Genomic DNA, 19,483 nt, shown 5'->3' with positions numbered 1-19,483 from the left:
AGTTCAATTCAACATATAAGACTTTAAGAATGCACAAGCATCTACTTAAAATCTATTTAATTTATCATCTGTCATATTATTATGTACAATTCTAATGTATTTTGTTCATCTCACTTAAATAAACAGGCAGCCTTAAAGTATGAAATATTCATATACAAATACACATATAAATGTGTGTACTGTCTCAGTGGCTGATAGTGCCCCACAGGCCTCAGTGTGAGCTTGAAGACATTTATAATGTTTAAGTAGTTTAATGTGTAGGTGCCGACCATAAACACATTTTGAATTAAACTTTGGTAGCACAGAAACAAGTGGCTATTCTTTGTGACCATATGGATCACTCATATTACCATTATTTCACCCAAAGGCACCAAATTAATATTCAAAAAAGCTGCAGCAATACACACAAATATAAACAGTACTTGGTGGCAACTTTGCTTTTAGCCTTTAACCCTCTGGGGTCCAGGGTATAACTGGCCGTTTCTGACTACTTTTGATTTGGCCTCTATATTTCACCTTTAAAAACTGTTTATCTTGCCAATCTGTTATTTACTCATTTTGACATACTGTAAATATGTAAATATTGTGCTTAAAACATGAGTAGAAAGTGATATTTCTGACTGTAAAAACCACAAGCATGTTTAATGAATCTTTTTCATAACTTGAAATGCAAATAAAAATTGTACATTTTTAAAAAATATGCACAAGTTTAGCAAACAACAAAGTTATATGGTACTATTTACTTAAAAATGCAGCCAAGGCTCAGGCGGTTTTTATATTGTGGAGGTAAGCATCAACGACACAGAGCTCTCAGTTCTCACTCCTTCTTTATTCGTCTCCAACATCAACTGCGCATATCGCGCCACAATACACAGGAACACACTTCCTATACACTGGGTGTGAGTGGAGCCCTTTAGTGGTCCACCACACATGCGCCCCCCCCCCCCCCCGAACACCCAGCAGAACTAGTCCAGGACCCGGGGCTTAAGCAAACGGCTGAACTGGGGGGTTGGGGAACTGACAGAGGGCAACCCAGCCCGGGAGCGAGGCTGGCACTGGCGGTCAGAAAAAGCTGCAGACGACTCGGACTCCGTTGATTTTGGGTCGCTCCTGGGGGGAAAAACGGAATCCGTCAGCCCGGTGGCAGGTAGGCGGCCGCGGCGAGGGGCCTGGGCCGGGACCACCTGATCCTCCTGCATAACATGTGCAGGCTTAAGTCTGTCAACAGAGACAACCTCCTGCCAAAGTCCAAAATGAAATGTTTGTTGCCTGGTTTAAGAACCCTGTATGGCCCGTCATATGGTGGATGCAGCGGAGTCCTATGGGCATCGTGCCTGACGAAAGCGAAACGAGCAGAGTCCAACGAACTCGGAACAAAAGTGTCAGGCAGGAAGTGGTGCACAGGACCAGGAACAGGAAATGAGTCTCTTGGGGGGCGAAAAGGCAACAAAGAGGTATCGAAACATGGGGGAGGGCTCTCAGGTAAGAATTCCCCGGGGACCCGGAGAGGCTGGCCGAGGACCAGTTCAGCCGGGGAAACCCCGAGGTCTTCTTTAACCGCGCTACGCAATCCCAGAAAAACCCACGAAAGACGGTCGACCCATTCGCCACTTGTTAAGGAAGCCCGGAGCGCAGCCTTAAGTGACCGGTGAAACCGTTCGCACATCCTATTAGCTTGCGGGTGGTATGCTGTGGTGCGGTGGACCTTGACTCCCAGGCCGTCAGCCATAGCAGACCAAAGCTCAGAAACAAACTGGGGGTAATGTCAGCAGGGGGCCCGAAACGTGAAACCCATGTTGACAAAAATGCCCTGGCCACCGTCACCGCTGTCATGGACGCCAGGGGTACCGCCTCCGGCCACCTGGTTGTGCGGTCCACCACAGTCAAAAGGTGCGTGAAACCCTGTGACTGCGGCAAGGGACCAACCAGGTCCACATGTACGTGATCGAAACGCCTACCCGGGACACGGAAAGGTTCGAGGGGTGCCTGTGTGTGCCGGTGGATTTTCGAGCGTTGGCATGGGATACAAACTGCCGCCCATTCTTTCACCGTCTTGCGAAGGCCCGGCCAAACAAACCTGGCGCTGACCAGTTTGACCGAGGCCTGGACGCCGGGATTAGAGAGGGCATGCACCAAGTCAAAAACACGACGACGCCACGAAAGGGGAACCACCGCTGAAAGGTCTGGGCGACACCTTTCAGGCCAAATGGCATGCGCAAAAACTCAAACAAGCCGAAGGGGGTAATGACAGCGGTTTTAGGAACGTCTTCGGCGCGCACGGGAACCTGGTGATACCCCCGCACCAAGTCAATTTTAGAAAAAAATCGACGTTCCGGCGAGATTGGCAGAAAAATCCTGAATGTGGGGGATGGGGTAACGTTCATTCTCCGTGGCATTATTTAAACGGCGGAAATCTCCGCATGGCCGCCACCAACCGTCCGATTTGGGCACCATGTGAAGCGGAGAGGCCCATGCACTGTTCGAACGCTGTACAATGGCAAGGCGCTCCATGGTTGCAAACTCTTCCCGAGCGACGGACAGTTTCGCGGGGTCGAGGCAGCGCGCAAACACCGGGGGCCCGACCGTGGGACTATAATGCTCAACCCCATGCTTCGTTACCGTGCTAGAGAAATTAGGGACAGACAGCAATGGAAACTCTAAAAGCAAATGCTGAAAAGCATCCCCGGAGGTCACTACATTATCCCGAATCAGGGGCTCGGCTGCCCGAGTAAAACAGGGTAGCGAAGAAAACGAGAGAGCATCGATTAAACGTCTGTTAGCGACATCGACAAGTAGTCCATGAGCACACAGGAAATCAGCACCTAAAATAGGTACAGAGCTAGCGCCAACAACAAAGTTCCACTGGAAATCCCGGCCATGAAAACAAACAGTCACCAACCTTTCCCCAAACGTTTTGATGGGAGAGCCATTAGCTGCAATGAGCTGCGGCCCACAGTTCGCTGCTAGTCCGTCGGCAGCGGTAGGGGGAAGGAGGCTCTTCTGGGAGCCGGAGTCCACGAGAAAACGTCTCCCGGAGTGCGAGTCCTCTATGAAGAGCAGCCTTTCTGTATTGTCAGCGGTCGCGGCTGCTACGGCGCGCTGGCGGGTCCGTTTCCCTGGGCCGTGAAAGCGCAAGGCGGCAGGCAGCAGGCAGCGACGCGCTCTGTCGCCAAAACGCTGATGGTGGAAGGTGCCGCCGGCGAGTCCGTAGCCAGGGCGTGAACGTCGAAAGTGCGGCTAGCCAGGAGAATGCGATCCGCTTCTTCAGCCAGAGAGCGATAATCCTTCGCAGGCAGAAGCGGGGAGTTTGCGAGGACAGCTCTCACGGCGGCCGGTAGTTGGCGGAGGAAGAGGTGGGCGAAGAGGAAACCACCGTCATCCGGCCCAAGCAACGATAGCATGTTCTCCATGAGCTCAAGCGCGGTACCGCCACCCAAGCCTGACAGGTTGAGGAGCTTTTCAGCTCGTCCAGCGTCGGAGAGGGCATAGTGCCGAAGAAGCAGCTCTTTGAGGGCGGCGTATTTCCCTTGGGCGGGTGGGTCCCGGAGGAGCGCCATCGCGCGACGGGTGGCCAGCGGGTCGAGCGAGGCCACTACATGGTGATACTTCGTGTCGTCAGCCGAGATGCTGCAAAGGGCGAACTGAGCCTCCACGTGTACAAACTAGAGATGGCACGATACCACTTTTTTATGTCCGATACCGATATCATAAATTTTGATATCTGCCGATACCGATATGAATCCGATATAGTGTTTTTTAATCAACAAAACTGTTTTTTTATATCTTGCTGCATTTTGTATAAGTTCATACTCAAGTTTAAATAAACAACAACACTAAAGCTATTCTGTTATACCTGTATGTAAAAAGTACAACAAAATATTTCATAGTAATAGCAATACTGATCAATCTAATAAACTTAAACCTACTCCATCCTCCCTATTCTGGTATTTTAAATAGTACTTAGCAGAAATATTAAGCAACCTAACTAATAGGGTTGCAAACTCCCAGCAAAAAAAAATAGGGAACCACCACCCATCCTCCACCTCATGATGCTTAATCGACGTAATCAACTTTAATTTGATGCAGTGTGGGGGAAAAATGCATAGAAATCAATTATTTTTCAAGAATAATTAAATAGATTCAACATCTTTCTTCTACAGAATTGCAGACTGCACAGATGGTACCTTCCCAAAGAAAAATGTAGTATAGCTTACTAGGGTATATTAGACTTAATAGTTAATATATACAGTAATGGACTTTTATTCATTTTACATCAGATTAAAATTTTGGGTGTAAGATTCAGATAATTATTTATTAAAAGCTAGACATTTTAAATGAGAATAAGAAAGAAAAGTATGTCTTTGTGCCCCCTTTTCCCTGTTCATGCCCTATCGCCCCCCCCTGGCTAAACTTTGCTAGATCCGCCCCTGCACAGTTACCAGCCGTCAGCTACGTAGAAAAGGATCCTGGTGTAGAAAGTAATATTAAATAAATTCTAACAACAGCTTATCAAGCTTAAACGTGCTGCTGTTGTTCAGCCGCTGGTTTCGTCTTTCTGGTGCAAAGTGGGCCAAAAACAAAGAAGAGAGACAGACTCACAACAGAAAAGCCGATCAGCTGATCATTGATCAGTTTCATGATTGAAGTAGCAGCAGGAGAGGGAGGAAGAGAGAAGAGCCAGTCGCTCCATATATCGGTTGTTAAGCTTAGCGTGGGAATGCTTTACAAACATTCAGAGATAAACTTAGACACTTGCTTTACTTCTCTCTGGGATCACTTCAGAGATGAAACGCTGGTTTGGTAGTGAGGCTACAAATACACACAGCCGCTCTATCACGTGACGCATACTGCTCCGATATGCTACGGTTATGAGCCGAGTTGCGCTGTGTTGCAAGTTTTGTGAGGTGCTTTTCTGATATTTAATGGATCGGATTACATTTTTTATTTCTCTCCGATATCCGATCCAGTAATTTAGGTCAGTATCGGACCGATACCGATACGTAATATCGGATCGGTCCATCTCTAGTACAAACCATGACGGGGGGTCATGGAGCCAAAAGTCCGGCAGTTTCAGCGCCACAGCGAACGTAGCTGCAACAGGAGGCGGAGGTCCGGCAGCCGCTGATGCATCCATAGCGGAGTCTGCGTTATCTGCGGCTCCTTGCATGCTCGAGTCAGGGGTCACCAATGTGGAGGTAAGCATCAACGACACAGAGCTCTCAGTTCTCACTCCTCCTTTATTCGTCTCCAACATCAACTGCGCATATCGCGCCACAATACACAGGAACACACTTCCTATACACTGGGTGTGAGTGGAGCCCTCTACTGGTCCACCACAATATAACCATTTCAAACTATTTACAGAACAATCAGGTGTTCTGCATCAAAGAAGAAGGCACTTAAATTATTTATGCAACTCCAAAAAATTGTTTGTGTCCACTATAACACAGATGAGAACAGCACAGGGATAAACCTGCAGGTCTGACAGCAGGTGTGTCACTCAGTGTTTACACTACAATCTGCCTTTGGTGGCTTTAAGGCAGCAACTGTGATGTTCACTAGTAGAACTGACACACAAAACAAAACAACGACTACACCGCACACTAACTACACAAGACAACAAACTAACTTGAGACTCCAAACACCGTAAACGTCACAAATCTCTCACGTATCAAAACTCTCTGTCTCTCTTTCGCTCACTCCTAAAACTTCCCCCTCTTCCCAAACAACCAGATACCACATGTTGCCATGTGATTTTTTGATTGGTCCACACGGTACATTTTTCCACCAATAGGGAAGGAGTGTTTTTTCTTTTTCTTTTTTCACTCACAATCAAAGCGTGTTTGCTAGCGCTCTCCTTAGAAAAGGCTGTTTTTACCGTTTCTTCCCGGAGTAAACGCCAGTTCTATTCAGAGGAGAGAGAAAAACAAACAAACATCGGCTTTACGTGGCCTATCAACACAATTTAAAACCTGGTACATAGTTTGAAGTCCGCACGTTCGACCCAAGTTGAAATGGAGACTCTGGGTCCGTCGACCCCAGAGGGTTAATCAGAAAGCCTTAAGTTGGCTAGTTATGTATCGGGCTAATGTTTAAAGCTTTCACTTGAGTAAATGAACTCATATTACTGCTAAGTAATGTTAGCCAAGTTCACAGCATATTCCATAATAGCGCTGCCATACTGCATCACACTCAGTGCATTTCAATCATTTCTCCAGCGAGTTTGACAGCTGGCAAAATAATAATCATAATTTAAAAAAAAATAAAAATAGCGTGTGTAACGTACACGCACTGGAATATTATTTACTAGGACTCATCATGCGACCGGAGAGCGCAAACTCCGCCATTTGTTCCATCAAACACTCATTAAAACAGCAACCTACAGGTATGTTAGCGCACTCATCCCCGACTGTCCGACGGAGGGGCGGGGTCACACGTTGAAACAGACACGAAGCAGCCCAGACGGCGAAATTTTGCTTTTACATTTTGCGACTCATTTTATTTCTCTATCTGATAATAAAACTATTCAATCAGATAGTTATGTGTGGTGAATGAAATACAGTTACACTTTCAAGCACTTTTAAGCACCACATCTGAAATTCAAGCACTTTTCAAACCTTGAGAAGACAACATTAAAATTCAAGCATTTTCAAGGTTTCAAGCACCCGTACGAACCCTGTTAATAACAACAACACCGGATTACAAGCATTACATCTAATTCCTACTAAAAACCCACAACTAATTCCTGACCTCTGAGTCAGGAAAACCCAGGGTTTGTTTTTTTTTTTAATCCACACATTGATACTGTTATGAAATTTAAGAGCTCCACAACCAGAATAAATATAATACACAATCATGTGGGCCATGCAAAATGTGCAGAGCACCACTGAGCTCTTTCTCTTTGCATATTTATAATCTTTATATTGTAGATAATAAAATTTGTTTGAAACTTCTTCATTCCATCACGTCACCATATTTTGTCTTCTGTGGTGCTGTTGGTTCCTCTTGTTGGGGTACTGAAAGACAGTAAAGAGAAAGGTAGAGATGAAGCATACGGTCTTCATTTGGTGAATCATAAGTGATGAAATGATACGCGCCGATAACTTTTCTGATCATAAATCTATATACCTCAATAGGTTGACTCTTCAATCTTATATCCAAGACAACAGTTAACACAACATTAAATTCACATTTCATACAGTTCTGCACTGTGCTCACCTGGAGGTGGTGACCTGTCTGGGACTTTGCCTGTTTCTAGGAGCAACCAGAGGTCTGAGCATTTCTGCGTTTCCCAGCGAGTCACTGCGTAACTGCCCACTGATGATGCCACTGAGAGCACACAGGGGAGAGACAGTGGTTTCAGTGGCAGCACTGATGTAAGATCTACATTTGAGAGCTAAATACATTTCTTTATGTATTTTTAATAGCACAATCCAAATATTTTACTCCTCACCTATTGAAATGAGCAGGTTCCACTGAAGGGGATAAGGAAGCTTCCTCTGTAGGGCCTTCTGAATAGCAAAAAAACCTGCAACACCTGCACCAACAACACAACTCACTGTCACACATCTAAAACCAGGGAGAAACATTTACACTTGTAACTGTGCAGATTTTCTTATTGCTGCTGGTTGGTTTTTTTGTTTTTTTCAATTAAACTAATTTCTAGGTTAAACCTAAAATGACAGATGACCTGACAGCTGAGTGGGTAGGACACAGACGGGTAAATGCCATCAGCAGTGGGCACTGGATTTGATTCCCAGCTGACTGGACATTCACTGTCATTCCCACACTTTCTTTCACTTTCTTGTCTCTTGTTGGCTCTGAATAAAACTGAAAATGCCAAACAGTCAAGCTTTTGTTTGGAGGGTGGTAGGTGTACTAGTTTCCCTTGGACAAAAAAGGCATAAATCCTCTCACTGGACACTTTATTAGTACAAGGCCTTCAAAAATGGCTTATTTCTTTGTCCTATGTCCTTGTGTTTGAAACCAGTTCAAGATGACCTGACCTTTGTGACAGCCATTAGAAGATGGTTACACTGTGGTCACAGAGGAACGGACATGGTCAGTTACTGAAGCAGTGAGTTACTCTAGACTTCCTATCAACTCAAAGCAGGCTGGCCATTCTCCTCCAACCTCTGACATCAACAAGGTATTTTCAACCAGAAAAGTGCTGATCACGGGATATTTTGTCTTTTTCACACTATCCTCTATCAATCATAGAGATGGTTGTTACAATTTTTTTTACTAGGACAGCAGCTTCACCTTTCTTCCCCACACTGATGCTCAGTTTGAACTCCAGCAGGTCGTCCTGACCATGTCTACATGCCTAAATGCACTGAGTTGCTGCCATGTGATTGGCTGATTAGATATTTGCATTAAGAAACAGTTAAATCAATGTACATTACAAAGTGATCGGTGAGTATATTGTCAGAGCTATGTTTGGGTATCCTTCAGTACATTTCTGTTATCATTTCTTCATTAAATCATTTACAGTATGAACTGCTGGCATAAAAACAAAAACAGTCCAGGATGCTAAAAAGCAACATCAAAAACATAAATAGATATAATAACAACAATAGTTATTTTAACTTTAATAATACAATCATTTTCTCCCTGTGCTGAGATCAGTGTGATCATTGTGGGTGATACAGCTCCCTCTTGTGGTACATTCTGTCTGCAAATCCTGACATCTGTATTGTTTGCCTACATTCACTTTGACCTTACTTCAGTGTCTTGATTTTCATTAAAAATGTCAACACAATGCAGAAAAAAAATTATAACAACTGAGGTTCAGAATTACACATAAAAACAGCAGCACTGACTGGGTCAAAGTTAGAGCAACACAGCCAACAAGAATTTGGATGAAAGCATGAAAGCATTAAGAATGTACAAATAGGAGAAAGTCAAAGATTGTAACATGGACTGAAATATTTCTTATTTTAAGTGTGTGACTTTTAATAAATAATAAATAAAAGTATTACCCAGCACAAAGGTCCCAGACCCCTTCATGAAAGCATGAGACTGACAGGCGGCGTAGCTCTCCAAACCCTGAGAGACAACAAATAAAAACAGCTCTCACCTGTGTTACACATTTCTGTTGTATCAATGTGAGCAGCTGCTTCCAAGTGTGCAGAGGGACAGTGTCCTCCAGAGTGCACAGGTAATAAAAACGCATAAAAACAAACACAAAACCCACCGGATGTTTGGCCACCAACGCGTCGTCCACTTTGGTGAGCCCCAGATTAACCATGTTGAAGCTGGAGGTAACTTTTTTTTATATATAAGAAATAACCACTTTAACTCATTCCCTAACTTCTTAGTCCACAGCTTGCTGTAGATGTACTATTATGAAAGTTCCGTGTTTGAGAACAACAAACACCGAAGAAGGAAAAATAGAGCAGTCTGTCCAAAACTGTGGCGTCATCTAATGGAGGGAGAGTGGTACTGCACCCTTGCTAACTCAAGGTAGCATTTTAGAGGTTGCAAGAAAGAAAAACACAAGAAAATACATACATGAATGAAATATATACTAACTCACTAACGCAAATATCTAATCAGCCAACCACATGGTGGGCATTGTCAGGAAAGGTAGTTTAACAGATTTTGATTGTGGTGTGGTTGTTGGTGCCAGACTGGCTGGTCTCAGGATTTCATAAACTGTTCATCTACTGGGTTTGTCCCACACAGCCATCTCTGGGGAAAGAGGAAATATGTATTGGTTCTGTGTGAGAAAATGCCTGGCTGAGGAAAAACAGCCACTCTTTGAGCTGCTGATAAGAAGGCAATGGTAACTTAAATAACCACTTGTTAAAACCAACGTATGCAGAAGAACATCTCTGAATACATAACATACCGAACCTAGAAGCAGACTGCCACTCCTGTCAACTAAGAACAGGAAACTGAGGCTACAAATCATGCAAGCTCCCAGAAGATTAAAACATTTAAAAAAAAAATCCTTGCCTGGTGTTGTGAAGTTCAACAGTAAGAAAAAAAATATATATAATATGAGAGACAACAAACACTCATTCTGAAAGGAGTACTTATATATTAGAGAGGGTCCATTTAAGATTTTCCCCCAGACTGAAGAAATTTAAGTGCTGTACTTACACATGATGGGGAGATTTATCTTCTGCAGTGGTAAAGGTCCACAATTTAGAGCAACAGACAATACCAGCATTAAGTCATGCAGTAGACAAGGAACACACACACACAAAGCAAAAAATGTATTCTTATGGAAATACACTTTCCTCATTTCCATAAGAATAAGGTTTTCTCCTCTTTGTTGTGCGCATGTGCAGAACCTGACCTCTGGGTGTTTCGGATGTTATCTCGACGTTTAAAAAAGATGGTTTAGCCAGTGCTACCCAAACTTCTTTGCCTAGCAGACACATAACAAAGGGCACCTAAACCACCACATGTGGCGCTTTCAGCACAAATGCAGACTTGAACTATCAAACTTTTCATTCAGGATTGTATTTATCTCCTTTGTTGGGTACCACTGGGCTTCACTGTTGAACTACTTCACCAAAATGGTCTCTAATCTATACTCAGAAATAAAAATTCTTCTTGTTAGCATTACAAAAATGTCAGATAGATCAAATCTCAATAATCTGCAAGTGCCCAGACTCTCTGCTGATGTCTGTGACCGGTCTGTTGAACTCTGACACCACAGTGGCCTAAAAGATTTAAAGACCTGAGAGCAGTTTCTGTCCTAGAAGAGAAAGAACAGGCAGATGGAAAGAATCCAACTGCTGAGACCCAAGAAACAACACCAAGGGTAGAGTTACAGGGAGGCCACAGCAGAGCATCCGAACATCTGTTGCTTGTTACAGAGGAGAGAAAACAAAGGGCAAAGGACTGCTGGAGATACATGAAGCATAGACTGTAAGAAAACATTAGCTCTCAAGGTGGTGACTGTGATGATGCATATAATGTTTCATTTATTATTCATCATACTTTCACAATAAGAGCATAAATATTGAGATTAAAAGTGAGCTAATAGGCTTAATAGGTTCAGTCAGTGCCAAAGCAACGTGATGGAAGACAGCAGCTCCATTAAAGAGCGACTTCCCCTTTAATCTTCTCAGCTTCTCTATTTTCATTCATATAACTAATAAAGAAATTTTTCACAATAAAATGTAAAATGTAACTGAAAATAAATACTGATCTGATTACTTATTTTCTTCCTTTCCCTTTGATTTATCCAGTGGCTCTATTTAAGACTCGGGTCTGTTGCCTTGAAACAGAGTGATAAAATAGTAATAGCTCTGCCTCAGACAGTTGGGGTAAAATAATACAGCTGGTATGTTTTTGGTCAAATTTTGGGTTTGATACTCTTAAGTGTATTTATTTTTACTTAAAGTGGACTAGCTTTGCTGATTCACAGTTCAAAATAATCTCTTTCCTTCCATTTAAAGCAACTTGCTCCTGATTGGCTGCCCCTCTCAGGCAGCACTAATGACGTCAGTCATTATTGCAAACTAGCTACATTTTATATGCATCTTTTAAGACATCATATGCATGACAGAACATAAGCTGGTTTTTGTATCTTTAGTATTAATTTTAGTGGGTTATTTACAAGACATGCATATTTGTGAAGAGTTTGGTCTAAATTAAAACAATAATAATAATAATAATAATAATAATGAAAAGAATATTTTACCCCAGGAGGTCTTTTGGACTGAATGGAAACATATACAGCGGACATGAAAAAAATAGCTAAATACACTACATCCTGGTAAAGTCTACATATTAGCTGAACACACGTCAGAGCCCGGATAGCTCAGTCGGTAGAGCATCAGACTTTTAATCTGAGGGTCCAGGGTTCAAGTCCCTGTTCGGGCGAGAAATTTTGACGCGGAAGAGAATGGAGCTGAGAAAACAAGTGCTGGAAGTTGAGGTAAAGATGGAGAAAGAAGTAGTAGCGAGCGGACTCTCCCGTACCTGATTTTGGTTTGTCCAAGTAACTGCAGGTTAGCCCTGACTCTTCTGTACTACTTCTGTACTTTTTATTTTATTTTATAAATGTCGTGTAATGTTTCTTTGTCGCGGGAATGTTCGTAATGACATAAAAAATATTATAAATGTTGTTCTGCTTCATTCTAACCGGCTGATTGGTTTGTTTTACACTCCTGGAAACACACAAAGGAAACCCGTTCAACCAATCACATTCATCGCACTTTGATCTGCGACAAACTGCAGCGATGTCCACAGCACGCTTTAATGTTTAAATGGATCCAGTTTAAAGTATCAGAGATCTAATGTGCTGCTGTCACCTTATAAATAATCAACAGCACTGGGAGCTCACTCAGTGACAAAATCATAAACTGTATTTAAGCTGATGAATTTGCATTTACAGCAGTGTTGGATTTTGCTGGTATATTTTTATGCTCTTTAGAGATTTTTTTATTACCCTTTGATGACATGTCTGGAGTAGGTGGCACTCACAGTGATGGTTTTCCGCGGAAGAAAAGTCATATGATCCGTGGACCTCCCTCCTCCCTTTCTGATTTGTCAAATGCTGCCAATGCCACCCTATTTGTGTGACTATTCATCTCAATCGTAAGTGAATTCAGAAAAGGGAAAGATGTCCCGGGTATGCTGAGTGAGGAAAGTTAGAGAATCGTAAAGTGCAGAGGAAGTGAGGGCAGCTATGAAGAGTGGAGAGAGAGCAGTTGCCTTTAAGACCAGATTATTTAACACCATGCTTGAAGAAATGAAGTGTTGATGGTCAAGAAGCAGGCTGATGTGCAGCGCTGTAATATCTAAAAGAGTTGTGAAAGAGTTGTTATGCTCAGTCATGAAGAGAAGTGATGAGCAGCAGTATGGCTGGTGCCAAGAGAGGAACTGTGGTACTGTATGAGGAAGTCTGGAGTGAGGGTGGTGAGACTGCGGTGAGGAGTGCAGTAGGATTGACACAGGTTTAAGATGGGGAGGTGGATTACATCACGTATTGACTTTGAGTTCATTTTCATTTGCGATGGTGATGGACAGGTTGACAGATGAGGTCAGGCAGGAGTTTCTGTGGACTATGATGCTCACACCTGCAATGATGTATGGTTTTGAGGCAGCAGAAAGACAGCACATTTGTAAGTATAACTCGGGTGCGAACTGGTGACTGTAGATATTTTTGATCGGAGCATGACAAAGTTACACAGATGAATCCCCTCCACTCAATTAATGAATTATTCTAGTACTTGGAGGCATTTCTTTGTGATACCAAGAGTTCAGATAATCAAGACACTTTAGGAATCAACTGCTCCGTTCAGGAGTCACCACAGCGGATCATCTGCCTCCATCACCACTGTGATCTTCTTTCCCCCCCGCCTTAAAACACTATCCCTCCTCTGCACCAAAACCATGTCCAAACCCACTCGAGCTGAGCTGTCCATCTAATGTACTCATTTGTAATCCTAACTCCCAGAGAAAGACTGAGCATCTGCACCGCAGCCTCCTGTTTGTTATCACAGCAGGTCTCATTATGCTCCTCTAAACCTCTTTCACAAATAACCCTCTGACACTCATCTCCAACCACTCCACCCTGCCTGCACTCCCTTCTTGCGCCCTGTCCATTGCGTTGGATGTCAACCCCAGGTATTTAAACCTGTCCACCTTCCCTCTCATTCACCTTGTCTCGCTTTTATCACCGATCTCTGCAGTGCATACCTCTACCTGCTCCCTGCTCTCACTGTATGTGGCCCCTGTATGCACATCAAACCAAACTCCACCAAATGAGGTTCATTTTTATTTATTATCATTTAACATTGGAAAAGCAACTGTCGGTTATCCCAGTTGTACTTCCATTCACATATTGTAGCTCTTTATTTCTAGGTGATTAATGCGTATATTTTTACCCAAAAAAAAAAAATAAAATAAAAATTTATTTTAGACACAATCTGTACACGCTGTCCAAATCCACACCACACCCCTCACCTCATCTATGACAGGTATGCCAACACGAGAGCCAAATTTTAGTGCAGTGTTCAAAAACTTTCACATTCACACACGCGCACACACAAGGAAAGCAAATAAATCACATATACACATGCTTATTAAGTGTTGGGAATTCTCACCTAAGAAACAAGAGGACACATTAAGCAGGTGTGCATTGTAGGTAACACAAGGAAGGCAGGTGATTTGTGGATAAAGTCGACAAGGACCACCATGTCTATAAAAAAAAAGCTCCAGAGCAGGAAATGGTTCAGTTCATCAAACCACTTTCCAAAATAAAAGTCACAAAAAGAGGGCCGTGGGAGGGATTCAAGTTTTACACTCCAAGACACCTCTCACGTGGAAGATTGTTTTTTTGTCACATGACTGTGTGCAGTGTTCTCATGAGATTTACAAAAAAAAAAAAAAAAAAAAAAAAAAAAAAAAAAAACACTGGGAAGGCAACAGCCAGAACTCAATCATTCAATCATCCATCTAGAATCAGGAAAGTAAAATAAATCAAGTAACAGCGATGAAATGTTTCAGCCCATCTAACCTCATCACCTCACAGATATACAACAACAAAAAAAAAAAAAAAAAAAAGGTCCCACAATGAGCACTTTTTATAACGATGACTTATGCCTTCAAATATCACCAGGACAAAAGAAAGGTTCACAATCAATTTTTTAAAATAAATATAGCTCCATAGATAAGATTTTCTTCAAAAAAAACCAAAAAAAAAACAAACCCTTACAAACACACATGCGAGAAACTGAGCACTAGCTCCTCCTCGCCAATCAATGCACACATTCAGCGTAACCCTGGAGATGTAAAAATACAGTTTGAAAAGGCAGGTGTCTGTTCGGAAGAAACAACCCCCTCCCCCCCAAAAAAACCCAGCAAACTGAGCCCAAGAGGGATTTATACCAGCTGACAGGAGTGGTAAGCTACGGAAGGTCAGAGAAGACTTTGGTAAAGATCATTCTTACAGGTTAAGCTATTGAACATCAAATAATAAATTGCTTTTATATTACGCCATCAGTGCTCACTTTTACTGGGACAAATTGTGTGTAAGAGCATCAACAACACTGGTCGTACTGAAGCTGGTTTCTGCCAAAGTAGAAAAACAAACAAACAAAAACGCCAGTTATGAACTCAGTCTTCTGAGAAAGTAAGTCAAAATTTCAACATAAATGCAATAAATTTAAAAATGTTTTAGTTTTGTTTGTTTCCACCCCAAATGTATTTAATTTTTTTTTTTTTTTTTTTTACAGTTGCAGAAACAAGCTTCCATAGAAACCACTTCTTTTTTTAAATGTTAACTGGAAATTCTTAAAAAAAACAAAAAAAAAAAAAAACAAAAAAAAAAAAAAAACCCACACACACACACCACCTACTTCCAGCACAAACTGAAGTCTTTAACCATTAAAATTATATATATAAAAAATAAAAAAGTGACGCCTTTATTTGGCAGCTACTTTATTACAGAACAATGATCTTACTGTCAGACCACCAATTTATAATTAAATAGGACATTTTTAAATTAAGTAATATGGCCCCCTTTAAGTAGAGCAAAGATGTCCGTTAACCTCGACTCATTAGCAATGGTGACCACCTCAAAGTCCTTTTTTGTACATGTTGGCAGCACAGGCGCTCACACACACACACACACACACACACACACACAATACTGGTAGTGGGACTCCGTGAAATCTCTGATAATCTGTGTCGTGGTTTGCTGTGTGGGGAATACAGACAGGGAGGCCGCGGCGATGGCAGCTAAAGTGTCAATGACTGTGAGCGCAGCAGCCGTGTGCACGAGAGAGGTCAGAAAAGGGAGCGATACAGTGAAAAGGTCCATGTCCCATTGTACCAGCTGAATGACAGATGCTGCAGCCCCCCCAAGTCCCCTGTTTGGACAGACGAAGTGACACCCAATGGGATGACGGCGGTCTGTATTCCGACTGTGGTCCGGAGAAGCTTGTTCAGTTCATCAACAAGATGACTTTCTCCTCCTTACATACAAAACCGTAGCAGCAGGTAGTGCCCGAGGTTCTCCCTCGAGAGAAAACAAAGACCCCCCCCCCAAAAAACAACAAAAACCAACAAACCGAAAAAAATAAATAAAAAAAAATCCCATCCCTGTCATCCACATGAAAAGCAAGCTATGGAGAATTACCAGTCCTGGGAAGTGGCAGATGTCTTTTTGCGTTACTCCGTGCCCTCGTCTTCTCAGTCCTGAACTCCTTCAATCACTCAACCAATCAACATTGTCTCTTCTCAGGAAGCCCCCCCCACCCCGCACTTAATCCCCGCTCCCCCTCCCAAGTGTAACCCCATTCCCTCCCCGATGATCATCCTCCTCCTCCCCTTCCAAGCAAGGATGAAGACGGATCACCGCTCGGGCTCAGACTCCAGGGCCAGCGCCCGCTTACGCTCGCGACACTGTTTCTTGTGGGCCGGCCAGTCCCTCTGCTGGCACTGGGACCCGCAGTAGCGCGCCACCTGGCAGCGGCCGCATATGTTGAACTCCCGCAGCTGTGGAAAGACAAGGAAGAAGATAATCTTTGGCTCTGAGAGCACGGAGCTTTCGAATGGGAATGCTTTGCTACACGAGTTGGAATACATACCCTCCTCTCAATGAGCGAACAAGGAGGGTAGTGACACTCGTAGTAGGTGCAAGAACACTCCTCTTCCTCCACCAGCTCCCCATTTGCGTTGTAGTAACGTGTGCGACTCAGCTCCAGATATTGCTCTTCCACAGGGTCGGCTGGTACCTGCTGGATAGCCAGCCAGTAGAGGGACTGCTCTCTGTACAGATAACATGAGAAATGTTCGGCATGCATTACTTGTTTGGATAACCCTGGAATAAATCACAAAAGGATTTAAGACTCATTTCCCCTCAACAGCAGTGTGTCCTTTCTAGCATTTTCACATGTACCTATAAGCAATGTTTTACCTCTGCTTGCTGGAAATCTCCTCTGGTTTAGGGCTCCAGCCTACTGGAACCAGTCGAAGGTTGTCTAGTCGGTTGTCCACCGTCACAGAGTTGATGTGGATAACTTGAAAACTAGGGGCGATGCCTCCTCTGTGCTTCTCCCTGGGTAAAGACATTAAAAGTTAGCCAGTCTGCAACCAGCAGGACGAAAATCTGACCTTGGATAAGAAGAGTGTTTATTCCAAGGACTCCTCAGTAAGGAGCTGATGCTAGCTCAGAACACTTCTTATCCAATATGAAGCGTTATTGAAAGCCAAGTCCACTACAGAGCTTGAGCATGCACTAGTTTACTATACAACCTCTATTTCTCACGACTAGTGATAAAACTGAAAAGCTAGCTCGCTAAACAGTTGATGGTTTAAGTGACACCTGTGTCGCTGCGCCGAGAGAATTCGTTTTGCCATTTTAGCCCCTTCCCCTACTTTTGTTAAGCTGAAGCAATTCTCATGAGCACCCACTTATCTTATCTGACAACTTTAACACTGATTAAACTAAGATGAGCCTTACAATGGAGGGCGCTTTCACAAGAAGCATGCTCATAGATTTTCCAGCAGAGGATAAACCACAGAAGAAGCCATTTCCAGCAGGCAGTTCCACATGTTTGATTTGGCAGGTTGTCTATTTTTAAATCCCAGATGCAAGTCCACAAGCTTGCAAACCTGAGACCTGTCGCTTGTTAAAGCAGTGTGTAAACGACTACGATATGCAGTCACAGAAGAAAAAAAACAACACCTTGACACAGTTTAAACAGACTTACCAGAGCAGCTCGTGCAGCGGCCTTCCTGCCCAGCGTCCTTTGCCGACGTCAAAAGCATAAGCAAAGATCTTAGCTCCATTGCCATCTGCATCTACTTCCATGCGTGCCTGGAAACAGAAAAACACTGCTCTACATTTTTTCTCAACTGTATCCGGATATCAGAGCAGTAGTGAAAAATCAAACACGCTTACCTCAAAGGCATAGTTCTCCACCAGTGGTATGTCCTGCTCATCGATCAGCGTGTACTTTGTCTGAAATAAGAAAATTCAGGTTCATTTTCATGTTTAAACCTACAACTGCATCCCCACTCTCAGGGGAGCTTTATTGTTTGTGAATTAGCACTAGCAGAGTCATAAACGGGGGCACTACTTCTAGGACAAGTTTCAACCTTCCAAACTTTTTACACTGACCACAGCAGCAACACGTTTCTGAAGCAGTCCCAGTTGTCTCACAGACACCTGAGCTCTTCTCCAGCAACACAACATGAAGCAGATGAAACCTGTGTGACACTTTCTTCTTTCTATGATTGCATGTGTGTGGCGTTTCCACGAGTGACATCATGTTTACAGCTGAGTGACCGGAGCCCTGCCACTCAGCAGGTGGACAACCGGCTGCTCACGGTTCAAATACGGTTTATTCCCAGTGTGTCCCGTGACTTCAGCGTTAGCAGCTGGGAGCGCTTTCTGACCCACCGCTCGCCACAGTTTCTGCTTCAAGCGTTAATTAGTACGATTAAAGCCAAAGCCGACACAGGCACAGATGTTGGGCAGTGTCGTCCTACCGGTGCTTTGTCACACTGCACAAAAGAATCAGTTGATGGCAATGGCTTCCTCATTAGCCGACACTTGAGGGTAATCCTAGTAACATGGCTAGCGTGGCTCTGCTAACTGCACCGCCGAGTGTTTGGGTATGACACGACCGCCGAGGGGTTTCCAGTCCACCGACAGCGGCTGTGACAAAAACTGAGCACGTGTTTACGTTTCTGGCGCTGTTTGGTCGTTAAATGTTAGCCAGCGGCTAGCGTAACGCGCTACATGCTAATTAGCGTTAGCGGCGGAGTTTGAGAAACCAGTCTGGCTCGGCACGGCCGGCTTTTCTAATCCGCTCAAACGCCTTTAAATCGGTAAAGCCGAACTACTCCCGCATTTGCGACTGCTTCATAATAAACAACTCTGTTGGCTAGAGCTGATTGAGCATCGCTAACTATATCTTTTCTGGTGACTTTTCTCTTCCCCGCGGGCCCTCCCCCGGCCGCACATGGCAGTCCTGGGATCCAGCTCACCTTCCCGGCCACACGGCCGAGCCGTACGATCCCGAGCTTGAAATCCGACATCAGGAGGACGGGCGGAGGCGACAAGAAGAAGCGTAGGGTCCAGCCTAAACTGTATTCAGGTTCAAAACCCGCCTCTTAGCCCCGTTTGCCAGGTTGCGTTAAATGGTTGGGTATATTCTGAGTCCGGATCTCTCCGGCAGCAGCCCAGCCTCGGTGACACACCGCCGCTGGCGCAGGAAAGCCGAACGAGCTGCCGCTGCTGGGAGGGGCGGGAGGTACCTCTAACCGCAGCGTCCAATCAAGCGTGGCGTTAAGGCTTTTTAATACAACACGTCACCTCACGCTGCCAAATAGGAAGCGGCAGTTTCAAAAGACCGCCTATTTTCAGTTATAACGTCATCACACTCTCGTGACCACTTCCAGCCATTTTCGCGCGAAATGTTTGATGGCTGGGTGGGATTATTGCAGAGGGCTTTGACGTCATGATGCGCCGTTTGCTGCTAAATTTGGCGACAGGCATTGAATG

The 19,483-nt window shown here is 43.9% G+C and overlaps 2 protein-coding genes across 2 annotated transcripts; both read right to left on the bottom strand.

The window, feature by feature from the left end:
• Positions 1-5,219: 5,219 nt before the first annotated feature.
• Positions 5,220-9,362, bottom strand: tmem141 (transmembrane protein 141). Its single transcript, XM_082538750.1, has 5 exons — positions 9,197-9,362; positions 8,982-9,048; positions 7,454-7,537; positions 7,219-7,329; positions 5,220-7,016 (listed from the first exon to the last, which is right to left on the bottom strand). Exons 1-5 carry the CDS (start codon positions 9,248-9,250, stop codon positions 6,955-6,957), a joined length of 378 nt encoding a protein of 125 aa, XP_082394876.1. The 5' UTR covers positions 9,251-9,362; the 3' UTR covers positions 5,220-6,954.
• A 4,369-nt stretch (positions 9,363-13,731) lies between these two features.
• On the bottom strand, positions 13,732-19,267 carry zmynd19 (zinc finger, MYND-type containing 19). Its single transcript, XM_082541221.1, has 6 exons — positions 18,967-19,267; positions 17,876-17,935; positions 17,685-17,791; positions 16,889-17,029; positions 16,560-16,740; positions 13,732-16,467 (listed from the first exon to the last, which is right to left on the bottom strand). The coding sequence occupies exons 1-6, from the start codon at positions 19,015-19,017 to the stop codon at positions 16,324-16,326; spliced, it is 684 nt and encodes a 227-aa protein (XP_082397347.1). The 5' UTR covers positions 19,018-19,267; the 3' UTR covers positions 13,732-16,323.
• Positions 19,268-19,483: the final 216 nt, after the last annotated feature.

This window comes from Aulonocara stuartgranti (genome assembly GCF_965226115.1).
Source record: "Aulonocara stuartgranti genome assembly, chromosome: 7".
NCBI lineage: Eukaryota > Metazoa > Chordata > Actinopteri > Cichliformes > Cichlidae > Aulonocara > Aulonocara stuartgranti.
This window is presented reverse-complemented; position numbering and strand designations above follow the sequence as displayed.